Consider the following 19,224-nt stretch of genomic DNA (forward strand, 5'->3'; position numbering starts at 1 on the left):
CCTTTTTAGTTTTATCATCTCTTAAACCTTTTTGTTTAGTTTTGAATTTTATTTGGTCTCGATCATCATTGAATATTCATTGATTGTTGATATGTGCATTATATACAGTAACATTGGTGCTGCCATTATTGTTATTTCGTCATATCAAAGACAAAAATGACCTTATTCAAGACATTTATAGGTCTTAAAAATAGACAGGTGTCAAAGTCTTACAGGAATATTTTTTTAAGGAAAATTACCCGAAGATTTATATTGACAATACGTTATTTAAAATGAGATTTACGAGTAAAAGACAATTCTGATCTATTTCTAACGATAGTTACTAGCGTTTCTGTTGTATATAGGACAAATAAATTGGGCAAATAAATTATAGTTACATTAATGGGGTTTTGTAATTCTACAAGGCACGACAACTGTCGATCATGTGAATTTATAATTATTAAAGCTGTAAAACATATGCAAATGTGTCTTTACCGCATGATTCAATATGCTTGGATAATTAGCATAATCGACTTTCACTTAATTAATATGCACGTATATAAAATTAAAAAGTAAGATTGTAGGAGTTTACAATTATATTTTACTTTTTCTGTGTTGGAGTTGCTCCCTATCAATGCTATCAACATGTCGGGACTAGCCAATATATGCTTTATACTTTCTTTAGTGCAATTTTCGATAAGTGGTAAGTATCTGTTAACACCTAAATACATATTCGAAAATTAAGATTCACATAATATGTTGTACATAGTTTTTCAGTGTAGTCAATATCTTTTAAAATAACTTTTGTAAAAATTATCATTAATCTAAACGTTTTTTTCTTCTTCTCAAAATAGATGAAGTGATTTGTCCAGAGGAACTATCTGTGGTATCTAATATATGTAATGCTCTTTTTGTATGTAAGGTAAACATTGCGTGATACAATTATAATCGACGCATTTTGAACTGATAGTCAGATTTTCATTAAATTTTAAGGATTAAATGGCCCATTCAAATATTATGAAATGAATAAGGTGTATCCAAGTACTACAATAGAAAAATAAATAAACGTCAATTAAAAATATAACCTAAATTTCTAAAGGGTTCTGGACTTTGCATAACTATAACGTATTGAACGACATTTTAGAAAAATTAACAGTCCATGGGCCAAATAAATAGAAAAAAACAGCGGGTTTACTTTCTACATGTTTTCCTGGAAATTTTAAAACGGTTGATTTTCAGCAGAGTAATGTCATCCTATTTTTATTTTATTTGTGATAAAAATGAATTAAACTATCTTGAAGTCAAGTCTATGGTTTGCCGTGTTCCATGAGATGTTGGAATTTGATAACGACTCAAACAAATTACACACATACAAAAAATGAAAAAGAATCATCGACAAACATTTTTTCATTGTTATTTTTTATTTCAATGGTCTATATTACTTAATATCCTTGTGAGGTGGGCTTGTTAGTGAAACGATTACATTTATTCCTATTTTCCGACCATATAAAATAGTAGTACAAAAATATGGTTTCTGTATTGTTTTGTTATCCCTCAAAGACAAAGAATAAGAGAATGGCTGATTACTCCTCCATGACATTATTTTAAACATAACTAGTTTTATTTTTTTAACTGCGTTGTAAGTTTATTTTCAAATAATGTTCCTTTTGGTATATTTCGCCTCTCGCTTATATGGCATAGGCATTAGTGGTTTTCTATATTTGCATTAATCGTGCAGTTAATCAAAAGTCTTGCTGTTTTTAATAAACGGAATCAATATTTCATTTATTGCATTTTTGTCTTTGCTGGACCGTTCTTTTGTTCTATAGTTTGAGTGCTCATTTTGAGTCCTTTATGCTCTTCAATTTCATACCTTATTTGGCCTTCTTAAGTGTTTTGATTCGAATGTCTTTTGAGACAAAACGAGCGTCTGTCGTACAAAATTTAGATCATGGTAGCAATGATGAGTCTATATGTTTCATCAAACAGATTACCAAAGACATGAAAACAAAAAAAGAATTGAAAATAAAAACAACCATCAGAATTTTTGGTCCTTTAACTTTATTTGACCTTTTAATTTTTTTTTTATTTGAGCGTCACAGATTTTTAAAGACAAAACGCGCGTATAGCGCAAATACAGAATTTCAATCCTTGTATCTATGATGAATATATTTATCCATATCGAATATTTAGTTATCAAAGGTACCAGGATTATAATTTATAACGCCAGACGCGCGTTTCGTTTACATAAGGCTCATCATTAACGCTCATATCAAAATATTTATAAAGCCAAACAAGTACAAATTTGAAGAGCATTGAGGACCCAAAATTCCAAGAAAAGTGACATACACATAAATGCTTATACGAATGTAAGTAATAACGCTGATCCAATAAGATATAGTTTAAGTGAATTATATTCAATTATTTGTTATATCCCAAAATAGTTAGATGTTTAAAGAAATCGTCACAATTTCAATTAAAATAGGATCAGATTGTAGAACCTAATATTTCATATATTCATACTGATTTACTTCGATATTATTGACAGCATAGTTTACTTTTAAATATGATATCGATCAGTATATAATTGTAACTGATCTAGGCTAGTGTAATAAGCGTCTATAACATGCGATTAATTGGACAGCTTTGTTGCAGCGGGATCTGTAATTGAAAATTATATAAAACGCAGTAAATTATTTTGGAATTAAAACAAACAAATATACAAAGACAAATATGTGTAATTAAAATTCCAGTATAACGTTATACATGTAGTTTGATTTTTATTTCATTTTTTTACAGTGGTATTTTCTTTGTCGATTACCGGTAAATCAGTTACAAGTGTTTTACATTAAAAATTACACATGCTTGTGAGCTTGCGAACAACATATCTGTGTTATTAACATGTTCCGTGAATGAATGTTTTCCTTACAGCCATTTACCACTAAACAAATGACGTCGATAACACATTATATATTAGCATACTACGAAAACTATACAAAAAGCACGTGTTACAATTTATTGTTATTTCCTGATAAACATGATGTTGACCATTATTTCAACATAAGCAATATTGCCATAGTTTTATAGAGTTTTTTCCGGGTCATTTATGAAAATAATATGACATGAAAACCATTACTACTTTCCCCCTAGTAATGACATAAACACAATTGAATAAAGAGAATAAAATAAAACGAATAATTAACAAACAATGATGTAAAAAAATATTAATGTCTTAAACTAAAAGGTACGCTAATTGTTGAAATAAATACAAATTCTAAGCCAAAAAAGTACAAAATTATGATGAATAAATAAGATTAATTAAAAATAACATCAAATTATAAACTGTTTCCAAAAACGTTTTTTCATATTTTCATTAGAAAAATACTTTAAGTATCTATAGTTTTATAGCGCAAATGTTTCGATAACTGTTTATTCATTTAATTTATTTAACAATATAGTTCAGAGATCAACAATACAGTATATACCGTGAACGCATCTAAAACTATATTGCTTTATTCAGTCCAAAGGTATCAACATGTTTTTGATCACAATGTGATTAGTAATTTTACACAAATTTCAAAATATTCCATAAAGGTCATATCAATTGTAACATTAATCGACTTTAATGACGTTTTGTGAAGGAATGTAATTAATCATCGGAATTAATTAACATATGAAACCTATACATTCCTAGCGTTAAAACAAGTAACCCTATTAAATCAGTAACGACCTAATGACCTTACTAATTAGTTTAAACATGTTTATGTTCATTTTGTTTTATGTTAAAAGGATGTCGTGGGTCTTAAATTTAAATGCAAAAAAAATAAAAAAAATTATAGACATAAGGGCGGTATTTAAAGTAAGATTACCTCACATGACTTTTATACAGGGAAAGATATCAAAATTTATTGCTTTTGATATTCATTTTTTTATCATTATTTTCAACAACAGTAGCTCTTTTGTAGTCTCATATGTCTAACCCATAACAGATAAAGTACCATTCTATGTATAAAACAAATACTGACAATAAAGTGTTATGATTAAATGAGCCTTATATTTTTAAATAAAGAAATCCTGAGTCTTTTTTTTTTACTATTTTTAGCAACTTTTTGTGATAAATTAAAATTGCCAATAAACTCATCATAGATACCAGGATTAAAATTTTGGATTTACGTCAGACGCGCGTTTCGTCTATAAAAGACTCACCAGTGACGCTCGAATCTATTTTTTTTGTAAAAAGCCTAATAGATTATGAAGTTAAAGAGCATTGAAGACCAAGAGTTGCTAAAAGTTTTGCCATAACAGCTAAGGTAATCTATTCCGGAGGTAGAAAAGCCTTAGTTTTTAAAAAAATTCAAAGTTTTGTTAACAGTTAATTTATAATTATGTACATATCAATGATAACTCAATATATTATACTTAAAAACAACACATAAATAAGTAAATGACCACGATCTGTCAACAATATTTACTGGTACAGAATTACATATTTTTTCCTATCTTTACATACCCACCATTTTATCCATAAATTACAATTTAGATTTATGCAATATTTACATTAAATTTCTATTGTTTAGGGGGGATAAATCTATATTGCATTTAATTACTTTTGCCCATAAATGAACATCGGTTAACTATAGTTGCCTATCTATTAAATTTGAATATCGGAAATTACTCTTGTTTTCCTGTGAATTTGAAAATAGGCAAATTTCTGTTGCCTATCTTTGAAATTTGAAAAACAGTAAACTACAGTTGTTTATTCAAATACGACATGTAAACAAAGCCGAGTTTTACATAGCACAAAATTTGTTTTACACATGCGCACATACATAAAGCTTATATTCTTCTTATTTTCATTGTTTTATACCATGGAAGTCATTTTGGTCACTAGGTTCATGATGTTTGAAGACTGGCACCATTATTACAATCAATGTTTTTTTTGTGTGTAAATATTCCTAAAACTGATATTCACAGGCCATTAGAATCAGATATTAAACATTTTAACTAATCTTGGCATTCGATTAAATTTTCGTTTAGCAAATCATATATACAAAGTCTCTTCTACTTCGCTTCAAATTTGATGTAGCACATACCATATTGTTGTTAGTTATACATGTTATAATACACCACCCATTTCCTTATTATAGCGATATCGGGATATAAGTATTTAGTCGGATCATAACATGTACGTAAGAAAGAAATTATTTTTACAGTGGGTTAGCTTTCATCAGTTTTCACTATCCTATAGATTAACAACTTTTGGTTATATTTATAATTTAGAATCTTCATTGAAGGTGGAGCACGAATGCACAGTAAATTAATTATATTGATGTGCCATTTGTATGCAAGAGTGACATTCCTTTGTATTATGTGCCGATTCGAAAAAAGTTATGCAAGTAGTGTCTCCCTTTAACAGGTTCATTATTTAAAATTAAGTACAGGTTTCTGATATAATTTTGAATAATTACAAAATGTTTCAATTCAATATATTTCAGTTTTTGTTATTGGTGTATCAAACACATTGATGTACGAATATAATTTCATAAATTTGAAACGCTTAGAATGGTTACATACCAATATAAAGAACCGTTCATCATTTTTGAAAAAGACTATAAATAAAAGTCGAATTATTCATCTCCCCTTCATGATACATTGATTGGAAAATTAACCAGATTACTAATATTAATCACAGAGAGGGCCTAGCAAGCAATTTTTAATTGTAGCTTATTCAATATTAAAACAATTGTCTACTATTAACGAATGTTACTTTATACAAATATAAGGACTTTGTTAGCTAAATCTACAAATTTTATTAGATATTATGAATTTCTCTTACAATAGATTAATATGCTACCTTATAGACGAGTATGTAAACATTGCTTGTATGACGATTTCGTGAACTTTCCTTTGATATGAGTTCATACGATATATGTTTAAAACGGTCATTGTCGTACGTTTGGTTTAATTTTCTGCCGTTATGAAGAATTATCTGTAAAATATACAAAAAAAAAAGATTGTGTATAAACATTCATTTCCCACTATAGTTATGAAATATAAATATTTTAAATATAATTGTAAAGATTTGATTTATTTTTTGTACATGAAATATGTAGAGAGATTATATAGGATGTGCATGTTGCTGAATTCTTTTCATATTTCAATGAATAAAATAAATATCTAAATTCAAACTTCTTAAATATTTACGTGTTGTCTTTTATAATTTCAATTCAATTATAAATGAGAATATTAACAAACTACGTTAACTTCATTGGCACAATCATGATCTTTCCATTTTAAGTTTGTCGTTTAGTTCCAAAATATAGTTTTGAACCTTCATCAATCTTTCTCACGTTCACAAGCTAAAGTTTGTTTGAATTCAAAGTCTAACTAGAGGTCAGAATACTGACTAAATCGGATATAAGACATTTGTCAATGAATGTTGTCTTTTTTTTTGTTAAAAAAATAAAGTCATGTCACAGCTAATAAAAACAATGATAGTTTAAACAGTATTTTATTCAAATAAATTGAATTAGATTAAGCAGCATGAATAGCCTATATAAACCCTCTCTACAAAACAAGGTACATTCAAACAAAGCAACACATACACAAACATAATCGCAACAGAGAATGAAATTTTCAAAGATACCACTTAGCTGACTGGAATGATGCTTCAAGTGGATAAAAGTATGAATATTTAAGGAATGCTTAAATAGTCAATAAAAAATGAAAAAAATATTAAAAAAAAAGGGTTAATATTCTAGGTAATAAACTCCAACATGGATTTATATGCCTTACATTACATTAAACATTCTCCAGTCAGCTGTTCAATATTATAAATTTAATGACTCATTTTTCAAAACAACCTGTTTTAATAACAATGATAGCTATGTATTCAAAAGCAATTCAGAATATATAACTTTCATCACAAAATCATATTTACAATACCAGCTGTGAGTAAGAGCATTTATAAAAAGTAAAATCACAAAAATACTGAACTTAGAGGAAGATCAATTGGGAAAGTCCATAATCACATGGCAAAATCAAACAACAAAACGCATCAAAAACGAATGGACAAGAACTGTCATATTCCTGACTTGGTACAGGCATTTTCAAATGCAGAAAATGGTGGATTAAACCTGGTTCTATAGCGCTAACCCTCTCACTTTAATGACAGTCTCATCAATTTCCGATATTTTTACATTGATTCGTTTAATAAACAGACACAATAAATAAAATAGTCAAAATATGGGTACATCAGTCATCATCGTTTAACAATTTTAAAAGGAACAATTTAACAGAACACAAAAACATCTACTATCTACGAACACATTTATTGATTTGAGTGTCTGACGTCAGAAAATTTTATACGTCACATAAATTTATATGTTTATATCAAACAAATGTTATTAAAAAACCCAAATAGAGTTGAAATAGCATAGAAGGGTGTAAATAAATAAAGATATGTTAATAACATTTAGAATAACGAATCATCTTTGTTTAACAGGGTTGTGAAGCTCTTAGTAGTTAAGAAAAACAATAAGTTTACTTAATTTATAATAATTGTAAGGTTAGACGGTAATTTTATATTTAAAACAAAGTAATGTATACAATTCTTTCTAATATTATAGTATGTATCATATTCTCAACAAAATTATATTCATCACAAATAAGGTGTTTATATCAAAACATGTTAATAAATCTATGTACTATTTCAATTTTAATATATCTACCGGTTTCAATATTACTGCGGTCCTCCTCAAAATTAAATAGTAGTTTTGTCAAATTTAAACCCCCAAAATAATTCACTGCATAACATTTATGAATTGTTTCTGGTTTTTATCAAGAATAATCCACCTTTGTATACATTATGAAATACTTCTCAGATTTTGTTTTAAAAATCCTTCTGAATCAGTTACTAAATCCTTCCTGATGCTACATTTCGACTGAATAATTCCGTCATAATTTTATGATGAAATCAATACATGTGCCATCCTCAAGTCTATTATTCTGAGGCTCTTCTACGGTCGTGTACTTTTCATCTCAATGATCACTGTTAATATTTACTCCTCATGTTTTACTGGAAGTAGTAATTTTTTAATAGAATTTTAAACCAGATTTGAAGGTATGTCAATACGCACCGAACGTTCTCCTTATACATATATACATGAAGTTAATAAAAAAAAAATACCATCTTTTCTTTAAAATAACAAATAAATTGAAAACAATAGTACGACAACCTATTTGTTTTTGGTTCACTGAATAAACATGAAAAAAATAACGAATCTGATGAATGGGACAACAACTCTATATCGCTTATCGACTCAAGTCATCCCCTTTGTTGATATTGTATTTTCCACTTTACACGATTATGCTACGGTCATCTATTTAACGGTTTTGCGTATTGACTTCGCCAATTGTACCACAAATTCTTATTTTCACAACCACATAATTCTTTTCATGCATGCTTTACGGAATTGTCTTAACAATTATCATACAAAAAATATGACATGATTTCTGTGTGTTTCTAAATGGATCGATCGATTTATCTTTTTACCCATCCTTATTACTGAGTCGTCACTTTTTGAGCGACGATCTCCGTGGCCGAATGTCTAAGTAGCCCATCTAGTGTATTACTAGCCTGTCAACGCTAACCATAACACGATATAGCTAAGAGCGGTGTCAAACACAAGGACCAATCAATCAATTAATCACAACTTTTTCGTCAGAAGTGTCCCACAGTTTAATGTTACTAATAAAATACTAAATATTTATTTTACCTTAAAGGGTTCTAAAAATTAATAATCGAATAAAGAAACAAATATAAATCATACACTTAGAAATAACTTACAATAATGACACAATTGAAAATACAGAGCACTTTATCATCTATCTCATTTTAGTAGAAAACTATCATTTGATTTCCTTCAATTTGAATTAATTTATTTTTTCTTGGGGGTTGGGTGGTTAGATTGTTTTTGATTGCCACACGGATTTGTTGATGGTAGACGGTTTAGTCCCATTTGTCCTGTTGATAGACCATCCTCTAATTGGTCATCTGTATAACCAAACACACACCTACAAATATTCAAACAATATCAATATCATTAGATAATCTTAAATGCACTGCTTTAAATATATTTTACACTTATTTTGATTAGAGTGACATTATTGTTTAAAAGTCATCTTGCTTACTAATGATAATTTCTCTTTGCAGCACCAGTAGATACAGTTCAACAAAAGGGCTCTCTAGTGCAGAAATATGGTAATAAAGGATCATCAGTAGCTAGTTACGGAGTTATATCAGGAGTAGACGACAAATCAGAAGGCGGTTCCGGTACAGGATGTACAGTTAATTGTGGCTCCGCAGTCGCCGATTCTATAGCAGTTGTTAATTCATTATCAGCCACTGGTGGATCACGTGGAAGTTCTGCAAGTGCTGCGACAGTTGCTGCGTCTTCTGCTGCTGGTAACTCATGGTCAAGTTCATCAAGTGGTTCAGCAGCTGCTGCGTCTTCTGCTGCTGGTAGCTCAGGGTCAAGGTCATCAAGTGGTTCAGCAGCTGCTGGGTCTTCTGCTGTTGGTAACTCCGGATCAAGGTCATCAAGTGGTTCCGCAGCTGCTGGGTCTTCTGCTGCTGGTAGCTCAGGATCCAGGTCATCAAGTGGTTCCGCAGCTGCTGGCTCTTCTGCTGCTGGTAGCTCCGGATCAAGGTCATCAAGTGGTTCCGCAGCTGCTGGTAGCTCAGGATCAAGGTCATCAAGTGGTTCCGCAGCTGCTGGTAGCTCAGGATCAAGGTCATCAAGTGGTTCCGCAGCTGCTGGTAGCTCAGGTTCAAGGTCATCAAGTGGTTCCGCAGCTGCTAGGTCTTCTGCTGCTGGTACCTCCGGATCAAAGTCATCAAGTGGTTCCGCAGCTGCTGGGTCTTCTGCTGCTGGTAGCTCAGGATCAAGGTCATCAAGAGGTTCAGCAACTGTTGGGGCCTCTGTTGCTGGTAGCTCAGGATCAAGGTCATCAAATGCTGCAGCAGATGAGTCCTCTGCTGTGGGAAGTTCAAGTTCAGGTTCAACCTCCTCAGATGATTCATCGAATTCTGGAAGTTCAGATTCAAGTAATTCTGGTGCTTCATCCAACTCTGCAAGTTCAGGTTCAAGCAACACAGGTGCCTCATCAGTTGCTGCAGTCGTTGGAGCTCAGACAGCTGTTATTTTGACTGGAGCTACATCATCAGCCGCTTCACAATCATCTGTGGCATCTAGTGCATCTGGATGTTCCTCAAACCAATGTTCTGGTGGTAACGCAGTATCAACTGGAAGCCAAACAGTAGTTGACGTAGCTCCACAATCAACTAATGCTGAATCGTTTCAAACGGTAGCAGTGATTTCAAGCAACAGTGACAGTAGTGACAGCGGCAGCGACGGTAGAGATGATAGTAATAGCAGTGACGACTCTAGCAATGGTGGTGATGATAGCGATAGTAGTGACGACAGTGACAAAAGTAATGGAAGCAGTTCTAGCAATGGTAGCGACGACAGTAATAGCAGTGACGACAGCAATAGTAGCGACGACAGTGATAGTAGTGACAGCAGTAGCAGTGACAGTAATAGCAGTGACAGCAGTAATAGTAGCGACGACAGCGATAGTAGTGACAGCAATAGCAGTGACAGCAGCAGTAGTAGCAACTCTTCCGATGACAGCAGTGATGATAACGGAAGTGGAAGCTCATCAAGTAACTCTGGATCATCTTCCGTAGCATCATCTGGATCTGAACCAAGTCCATGTCAAGGAAAAGGAAATTGTCATAGCAAGGGCAGTCAAAGCAACAAAAGTGATGGTAGTAGCAGCGATAGTAATGGTAGCGATGACAGTAATAATGACGACAGCGATAGTAGTGATAGCAGCAGTGGAAGCAGCTCTAGCAGTGGTAGCGACGACAGCGACAGTAGTGACGACAGCAATAGTAGTGACGACTCTTCCAATAGCAATGATGACGATGACAGCAGTGACGATAAGGGAAACACAGCAAGTAACTCTGGATCATCTGCTGTAGCATCATCTGCAGTCGAACCAAGCCCATGTCAAGGAAATGGCAACTGCCATAGCAAGAGCAAACAAAGCCAGAAGAGTGGTGGTAGTAGCAGCGATAGTAATGGCAGCGATGACAGTAACAGCAATGACGATAGCGAAAGCAGTGATAACAGTAACAATGACGACAGCGAAAGCAGTGATAACAGTAACAGTGACGATAGCGATAGTAGTGATAGCAGCAGTGGAAGCAGCTCTAGCAGTAGTAGCAATGACAGCAATAGTAGTGATAGCAGTAACAGTGACAGCAGCGATAGTAGCGATAGTAGCGATAGTAGCAATAGTAACTCCAGCAATGGTAGTGACGACAGCGATAGCAGTGATGACGATTCTTCCGACAACAGTGATAATATCGGAAAATCATCAAGTAATCATAAATCATCTTCTGTGACCGTTGTAACATCAGAAGTGTTACCTGTTGATGTGGCACCACATGATTCATCTCCTGTTGTTAAATCATCACCTGTGGCTGAAGAAACACATGAAATTTTAGTTGGATTTGAAGCAGCACCTGAATCATCACATGTAGTAGAAGCATCACCTGAAATGTCACCTGTTGTTGAATCATCACCGAAACTGTCACCTGTAATTGAAGCAGCACCAGAATCAACTGTTGTTGAGGTATCATCGCAGGCCGAGGCAACATCATCAGGAACTCAAGGAAAGAGCAATAGCGATAGCAGCAGCGACGACAGCGATAGTGGCAGTAGTAGCAGTGATAACAGCGATAGTAGTGATAGCAGTAGTGGCAGCAGCTCCAGCAGCTCCAGCAATGACGACAGCAACAGCAGTGACGACAATAGCAGTGATGACAGCGATAGCAGTGACAACAGTAGCAGTGACGACCGCGATAGCAGTAATGGAAGCAGCTCTAGCAGTGGTAGCGACGACAGCTCTAGCAGTGACAACAGCGATAGTAGTGATAGCAGTAGTGAAAGCAGTAGTGGAAGCAGCTCTAGCAGTGGTAGTGACGACAGCAATAGTAGTGACGACTCTTCCAACAGCAGTGATGACGATGACAGCAGCGATGATAATGGAAGTGGCAACTCAGCAAGTAACTCTGGATCAACTTCTTTTGCATCACCTTGGGCCGAATCAAGCCCATGTGAAAAAGCTAAAGGCAATTGTAATAGTGAGGGAAGCAGTGGTCCTAGTAGCGGCAACGGTGATGGTAGCGGCAACAGTAATGGTAGCGGCGACAGTAATGGTAGCGACGAAAGTAATAGCAGTGACAATAGCGATAGCAGTGATAGCAGTAATGGAAGCAGCTCTAGCAGTAGTAGCGACGACAGCTCTAGCAGTGACAGCAGTAACAGTGATGACAGCAATAGTAGTGATAACAGTAGTGGAAGCAGGTCTAGCAGTGGTAGTGACGACAGCTCTAGCAGTGACAGCATTAACAGTGATGACAGCAATAGTAGTGATAACAGTAGTGGAAGCAGGTCTAGCAGTGGTAGCGACGACAGCGACAGTAGTGACGACTCTTCCAGCAACAGTAACGACGATGACAACAGTGATGATAACGGCAATGATAGCTCATCAAGTGAACCTGGATCATCTTCCGTAACATCACATAAGGCCAGACCTAGCTCATGTGGAGGACATGGACAATCTGGTTGTAATAGTAAGAGTGGCAGCAAAAGTACTCGTAGTGGCAGCAGCAGTAATGGTGGCAACGACAATAATCGCAGTGATGACAGGGATAGTAGTGACAGCGACAGTAGTGATAGCGATAACAGAGATAGTAGTGACGACAGCAACGGTAGTGACGACAGTAATGGAAGTGACGACAATAACGGTAGTGACAGCAGCAATGGTAATGGTGATGGCAATGGTAATAGCGAAAGTAATGGCGACGACGATAGTAATGGCGACAACGATAGTGATGGCAGTAACGGAAGTGATGGTAGCGATGACACAAAGAACAGTGGCAGTAATAGAAGTTCTAATAGAAACAGTAACAGAAAATCTAAGTCATCAAGGAAACATGAAGTGTCTCCTATGGTAGCAGCTGGATCAGTAGCGACAGCAGCACCTGCAGCACCCGCAGCACATACAGCACCTGCAGCACCAGCAGCGGAAGTAGCACCAGCACCGGCAAAAGCAGAAGCAGCTCCTCAAGTATCGGGTTCAGAAAGTTATTTCGTGTCGGAATCTAAATCATCCAATGGCGACCAAAATGAAAATCTATATGTTATAGAAATAGTGCCAAAGCCTACGGAACAGTCATCGGATTAGTAGTTTGAAAATTATTTATAAACTGTTTATCATCATAAATGCAAGATTAACGTTCTGATTCACGTGACCTGATACGTTAATTTTTTCTCAAGCTTCTCACACTTGTACATTCTAGTATGCTAAAGACAATTATAAACAATCAGAATAGACTATTCATGTTCATTTGCTTTTTGTTACGTTACATTGTTTTCTTTTATACTAGTAAGTGATCAGGAGCAAACTGGTTTATAGTTAACTGATAAGTTATAAATATATATATATTTGAATTGTTTAAAGTACTTTGTATATCTTTATATACTGTGTATATGAACTGTTGTTGTATCTACATAAATTCACATCAATAATGAAAATCCAACCTTTTAAAAATCAACGAAATAAGGCATATGAATAGTTAAGACCGGGTTCTAGAAATAAATTTTTGGTTCAATTTAACAAAAGTAAGTTACAAATTATACAGGGTGAAACAAAAATACCTCAGCCAAGACACAGGAAAACCTAGTTAGGATGGGTTGATTGTTTGTGAAGTAATGCATGCTTCGTCAGATGGTATACCGTTTAGGATGTTAGTGATCTAAACGGGTGTTGGAGAAACCGAGATGACATTATAATTCCCTATTTTTCGAAATTAAATAGAACCTAATTATTCTTTATATACACACAAAAATTAAACCAGATTACAATTGTTTGTCAAATTTTCTCAGATTGACTTTTGTATAACTTTGGATGATGTAATGTACACATACTTCTATATTATCATCAGTGGGTCGATGATTGTCGGTCAGTTGTTGACAGTTTTTTGTCATTTAGGTTTACTCGTTTTTGTACATGTTGTATATTGACATTGAATAAAACAATCCAACAGATATATATGCTATTAAAATTTTAACGTGTTCCATGGTTGAACTATTTATATAAAGACAACAGTAGTATACCGCTGTTCAAAATTCACAAATCGATTGAGAAAAAACAGATCCGGGTTACAAACTAAAACTGAAGAAAACACATCAAATATAAGAGGAGAACTACGACACAACAGAAACACAACTAAAATGTAACACACACAGAAACGAACTGTAAAATAACAATGGACATTTTCCTGACCTAGTACAGGCCATTTGAACAAAAAAGTGGAAAAAGGGGGGGGGGGATATGGTTATGGTTATGTGGCTAGCCAAACCTTCCGCTTTTATGACAAATGTTAAATATAACATTAAAATAACAACATTACATGACAGGACTACAACACAAATAAATAAGAGAGCATATAGGACAGAGAAACACAATAGCTATCAAAAGGTACCAGGTTTATAATTAAATACGACAGACGCGTAAACGTTTGAAATAATATCACAACTTCACTATTGACTGATAAATTACAAATGATTTAATGAAAGTATACTCTAATCAGCATTTTCATATAAAGTGTTTTCGAGAATATCTTGAAAAGCAATTCCAACGGTGTATGTATGGTCTTAGAAAATATGCAATAAATCAACCTCAATAAACAATAACATAATGAACGGTTACTCAATGCATAATGTCATTTTGTATCATGTTACCTTGAACAAAAGCAAAAAGTTTTGAAAGCCGAAAAACAAATATTGGGATCACTAATAACAAAGAAATGATTGGACAGAAATACAAGTATTCTATGACAAATAGGAAAAGAATGTCTGCTTCTAAATATGAATCAAATGCTACGCAAGAGACGACAGATTAAAGAAAAAAAAATCTTCAAAGATACCAGTCATAACTTTGTACGATAAATGCGCGAAACGTCTACAATAGATTAAGCACAACACTAAAATTTCAGGAAGACACAATGATAATAAGAAAAAGAAATAACACACATGCTGAGAATTAAAAATTAGACAATGTGATTAAAAAGAAAACAAATACACGATGAAACAATACAAACTAAAATGGTTTAAAATTAAAAAAAAAAACACGCACTTAGAAATAAAATTTCTCACTGAGACTTATATGCACATTAAAAATGAATTATTATGAACTATTAAAGTATATGTCCAACTTGAACGAACTGGCAGACACAGAATTTAAAAACAAATCCAAAATAAACAATTCTTCAACAATTTATATAAATCAAATAGGTTTTTATCCTCTTTTTGTTCCTTCTACAAAACAGAATGGTTATAAATACGTGTTATAAAACCAATTTTTGCTCTGAAGTTAACGAAAACAGTCATGATTCGCAAATCAAAGGAAACCGTCATGATACACAAATCAAATGAAACAGTCATGATACACAAATCATTTGAAACAGTCATGATACGCAAATCAGAGGAAACCTCATGATAAGAAATAAACACAAACCAAAAGCATGACCCTTAAATAAAAGAAAACTGTCCTTACACGAACACAAAAGAAAATTGGAATGACACAAAAATCATAGAAAACCGTTATGACACGGAAACGGAAATCAATGCAAACCGTCATGACACGGATACAAAGAAAACCGTCAGGACACAGAAATCAAAGAAATAGTCATGACACGGAAATCAAAGTGTTAACACAACATAACAATATCATAGCTACAAAATAATTTGCAGTCGTGTGTGAAAAGGATACTACATCTTTGGGTTTCCAATCTTATTTTTTATGTCGATGAAATACCGTCCACCATGAATGTCTTCGGTCACACATACCTATTCAGTCTTAAAAACATCAAAATATCCTTCAATCTGTTGAAGTAAATACGTAGTGTTTTGGACACTCTTATCTGATAAACTGGAAAAGAAATATGTAAGTTAGTATCAAAGCGAATAGATACAGAAACAAAAACAACCCAAAACTATAGAAATAAAAATTAAGAATGGAAATGAGGTATTTGTCAAAGAGACAACAACCTGATCAAAGAGAGGAAAACAGCACAAGACAATCAATTTGTCTTGAACACAGCGCAAAATTCTGAACTGCAGGCGGACTACAGATGGCCCCTAAACAATAGCATTAAGTAGTCCAGATGGACTCACGTGGTACAGAAAAACAGTGCACATAATAGGTAAAAAAGAAAATGTTATCACACTAGATTTAACATGATAAAAAGTGTTTATTTAAAAACAATTGAGGTACATCTTACAGATTTCTGCCCTCACAATAGTATTATTTAGTACTGTCAGAAAACTATACGTACAGTGTACGATGATATTAGTAGAGAGTATATTCAGATTGAACTTATTTGTTTTGACATTCCGAAAACTACGAAAAGCGGAGATAAACTTCCCAAGTAGTATCTTTTCAGCAATGTATCTGATGTTTGAATATCTTAATTTAAAAACTGGATTTAATTAAAAGTTTAGACATTAAAAAAATGTAATGCTTTAATTCAGTTGACCAGGAAAAACTACGTTTGTTTTACCAATACAATAGTTCAAACGAACTTCGTTATTCATACAACTTGTTTTTTAAACGATGTTTTTTCGTTGAAGATCTTCGGAGAAAATTATATCTTTCTTCATTGACGTTTTTATGAACATGTCCTGTGCAATATCAATCATGTTCATGGAATTTCTTCAACTAGAAAAATGAAATTTATAAAAATCGTAAGCCCTGTGACAGATAAAATCACGAAAGTGTACATAATAAATAACAATAATTCAATTTGCTTTAATGATTGATTAAAATACATTTTTCCCTTAATACGTGACTAATGTGACAAATAAATGAAGGATGTAATTGGTTAATCGTCCACCAACACAACTTTCTTAGACGTTCCTTTACTGTATTGATAAATTTAAACAGTTGGAAGTCACTAGAAATGTTTATAATTATATTCTATAAATTTAACTAAAATTGACATATATGAAATAAATCGTGGCAATTATTTTTTTTATGTATCATAAGTTGGATCACAATTTAGAAGATAACGTGAAAATAAGTTACACGATTTTGATGAACTAAAATAAAAAAAGACCTATAAATATAAAATGAAGAAAAAGATGTACATGCACTACAAATCCATGTTTTTTTTCTATCGAAGACATTTATAATATTTATTAGAAGACCTCAGATCTTCTCAATATCCTTTATATTTTATTATTTGTAAATGTAAAAGATTACAACCTGATTGTGAATGAAATAACCACCATACTGTCGATCGAGTGATGTTAATCAAATTGGATAAAACACCGACCAAAATATTATTCAAAATATACGAATATGACATACATGTATATATCAATAAAAAAGTCTGTCTTGAAATAGATATAATCATCGATCATCTAATTTAGGAAAGGCAGTAAATCTAATAGTTAGATTAGGCCATGAATATCAAGTTCATGAAATGGAAGAGAATTATCAGTGGTGACACAGATTGATTTGTCATTGAATTATAATGAATAAGAGGAAAATCTAACATGAGGAAGGGTAAAATCATTTTGATTATGAAATGGGTTTTTGGACTTGGATGGAGAATTGTCTCATTGGTACTCATTGCCATTTTTAACTAATATGCGGTGACAAAACAATATACCCTTGTGGTAAATACTGATTGCCAATTTTTGAATTATTAAATTGTGTGTTTTTTTAGAATAAACATCATCATCTGTTTCACATCAATAACAGGATCTCGTTGTTGCAGTTAACAAAGATTCACCATTTCACGTTTTATTTTTTGATTCTAAGACTCCTACTGTTTCTATCTCGACTATCTTTGTGTTTCCGAATGTTTTATATACACAAAGTTAACAACCAATATTTATACTTAATCATGTTTATTTTTTAACATGACAACTTTGAAGCAATACACTAATTAAAATAACAATATATAACCTTTAGTCATAAGTGACAGCATTCACTTTAAATGATGTAAAAAATGATATCAATTACTCATATAATCTCATTATTACATTTTCACCTTTACATATTTTTTTTCCACCTTTGCATGGGTTAAATATAAAAGTCTATCATATATTAACATTATATCTGAAATGGCTTTAATGACGATATTATATTGTTGACTGAAACTGGATCGGAGTTTAAAGTATTACAAGATGCACTTGTTGTACCTTGAATACTATGGTCATTAATGGCGCCAAGAGTAATGTTGTTCATTTTGAGCACCTTCACTAGAATGTTTGTCGTGTGCGTATTAGTGTGGCGATCATAATTAATACATATATATATTCATTTTGGGTCTGGTACAAACAGAAACTTTAGATAATGTTTTGACAGCGAATGCCGTTTCCCAGAAAGTGAAAAGGGCAACTCCATGTTCATAGGTGGAATCACATACGAAGTAAGAAGCATTCGAGGTCCCGGTTATTGAGTAAATATATAAGTCAACAAATTAAAAAAATTCAAGGCAATGTACTTTCCATATATAACGAAATGAGATACACTGTAACCATGGATAAAAATTGCTTGATTGTCCTGTTATTTACAGAGTGATAATTTTTTTTTATCAAAACTATTAATCTAAGGCAAATGCGTAAAGTTTGTTTGCATTTTTTGTTATTTGAAAAATAGTACTATCACGCAAACATATAAAACGATCAATACCATAACTAAAAACTTGTAACAGAAACGTCGTATGCTTAAAAGTTTTAATTTGTTTTTTTCCTTGGATGCTTAAATAACTTTCCTGTATATTATAGTTTGTGATAAGTTAAAACTTGTGAATCGTTACTTTTGTTTACTAGTATATATATTTGGCATCTATAAAAGGAATGAAAAAAAACTTTGTGTGCATTAATTCTGTTAAACATCGTACATGTAGTGTTTTCTATGAGTTGGCAAATATGCAAATAATGCTGCGGTAATGGGAGAAAGGGTTGAGCAGTTATTTTTCATACTCAGTGATAAGAAGTTGTGAGATACTGTCAAATCGATTTTGATGATACGAAAAAGTTTGCTGAGCTTGATTGGAATCAATGTTTTGACATTTACTTCGTTTTGTAAATATAC

General features: G+C 32.8%; 1 protein-coding gene across 1 annotated transcript; it reads left to right on the forward strand.

Moving 5' to 3' along the window:
* The first annotated feature begins 550 nt into the window (after window positions 1-550).
* Window positions 551-14,162, forward strand: LOC139480948 (dentin sialophosphoprotein-like). The gene is made up of 2 exons (XM_071263939.1): window positions 551-682; window positions 9,194-14,162. Exons 1-2 carry the CDS (start codon window positions 625-627, stop codon window positions 13,297-13,299), a joined length of 4,164 nt encoding a protein of 1,387 aa, XP_071120040.1. The 5' UTR covers window positions 551-624; the 3' UTR covers window positions 13,300-14,162.
* The last annotated feature ends 5,062 nt before the right edge of the window (window positions 14,163-19,224 follow it).

This window comes from Mytilus edulis, chromosome 7, assembly GCF_963676685.1.
Source record: "Mytilus edulis chromosome 7, xbMytEdul2.2, whole genome shotgun sequence".
Classification (NCBI taxonomy): Eukaryota; Metazoa; Mollusca; class Bivalvia; order Mytilida; family Mytilidae; genus Mytilus; species Mytilus edulis.

Coding starts and splice junctions, on each gene's coding strand:
- LOC139480948 (XM_071263939.1), top strand. CDS start 625: ATGTCGGGACTAGCCAATATATGCTTTATACTTTCTTTAGTGCAATTT. Junction 683..9,193: donor AGTGCAATTTTCGATAAGTG/GTAAGTATCTGT, acceptor TTCTCTTTGCAG/CACCAGTAGATACAGTTCAA.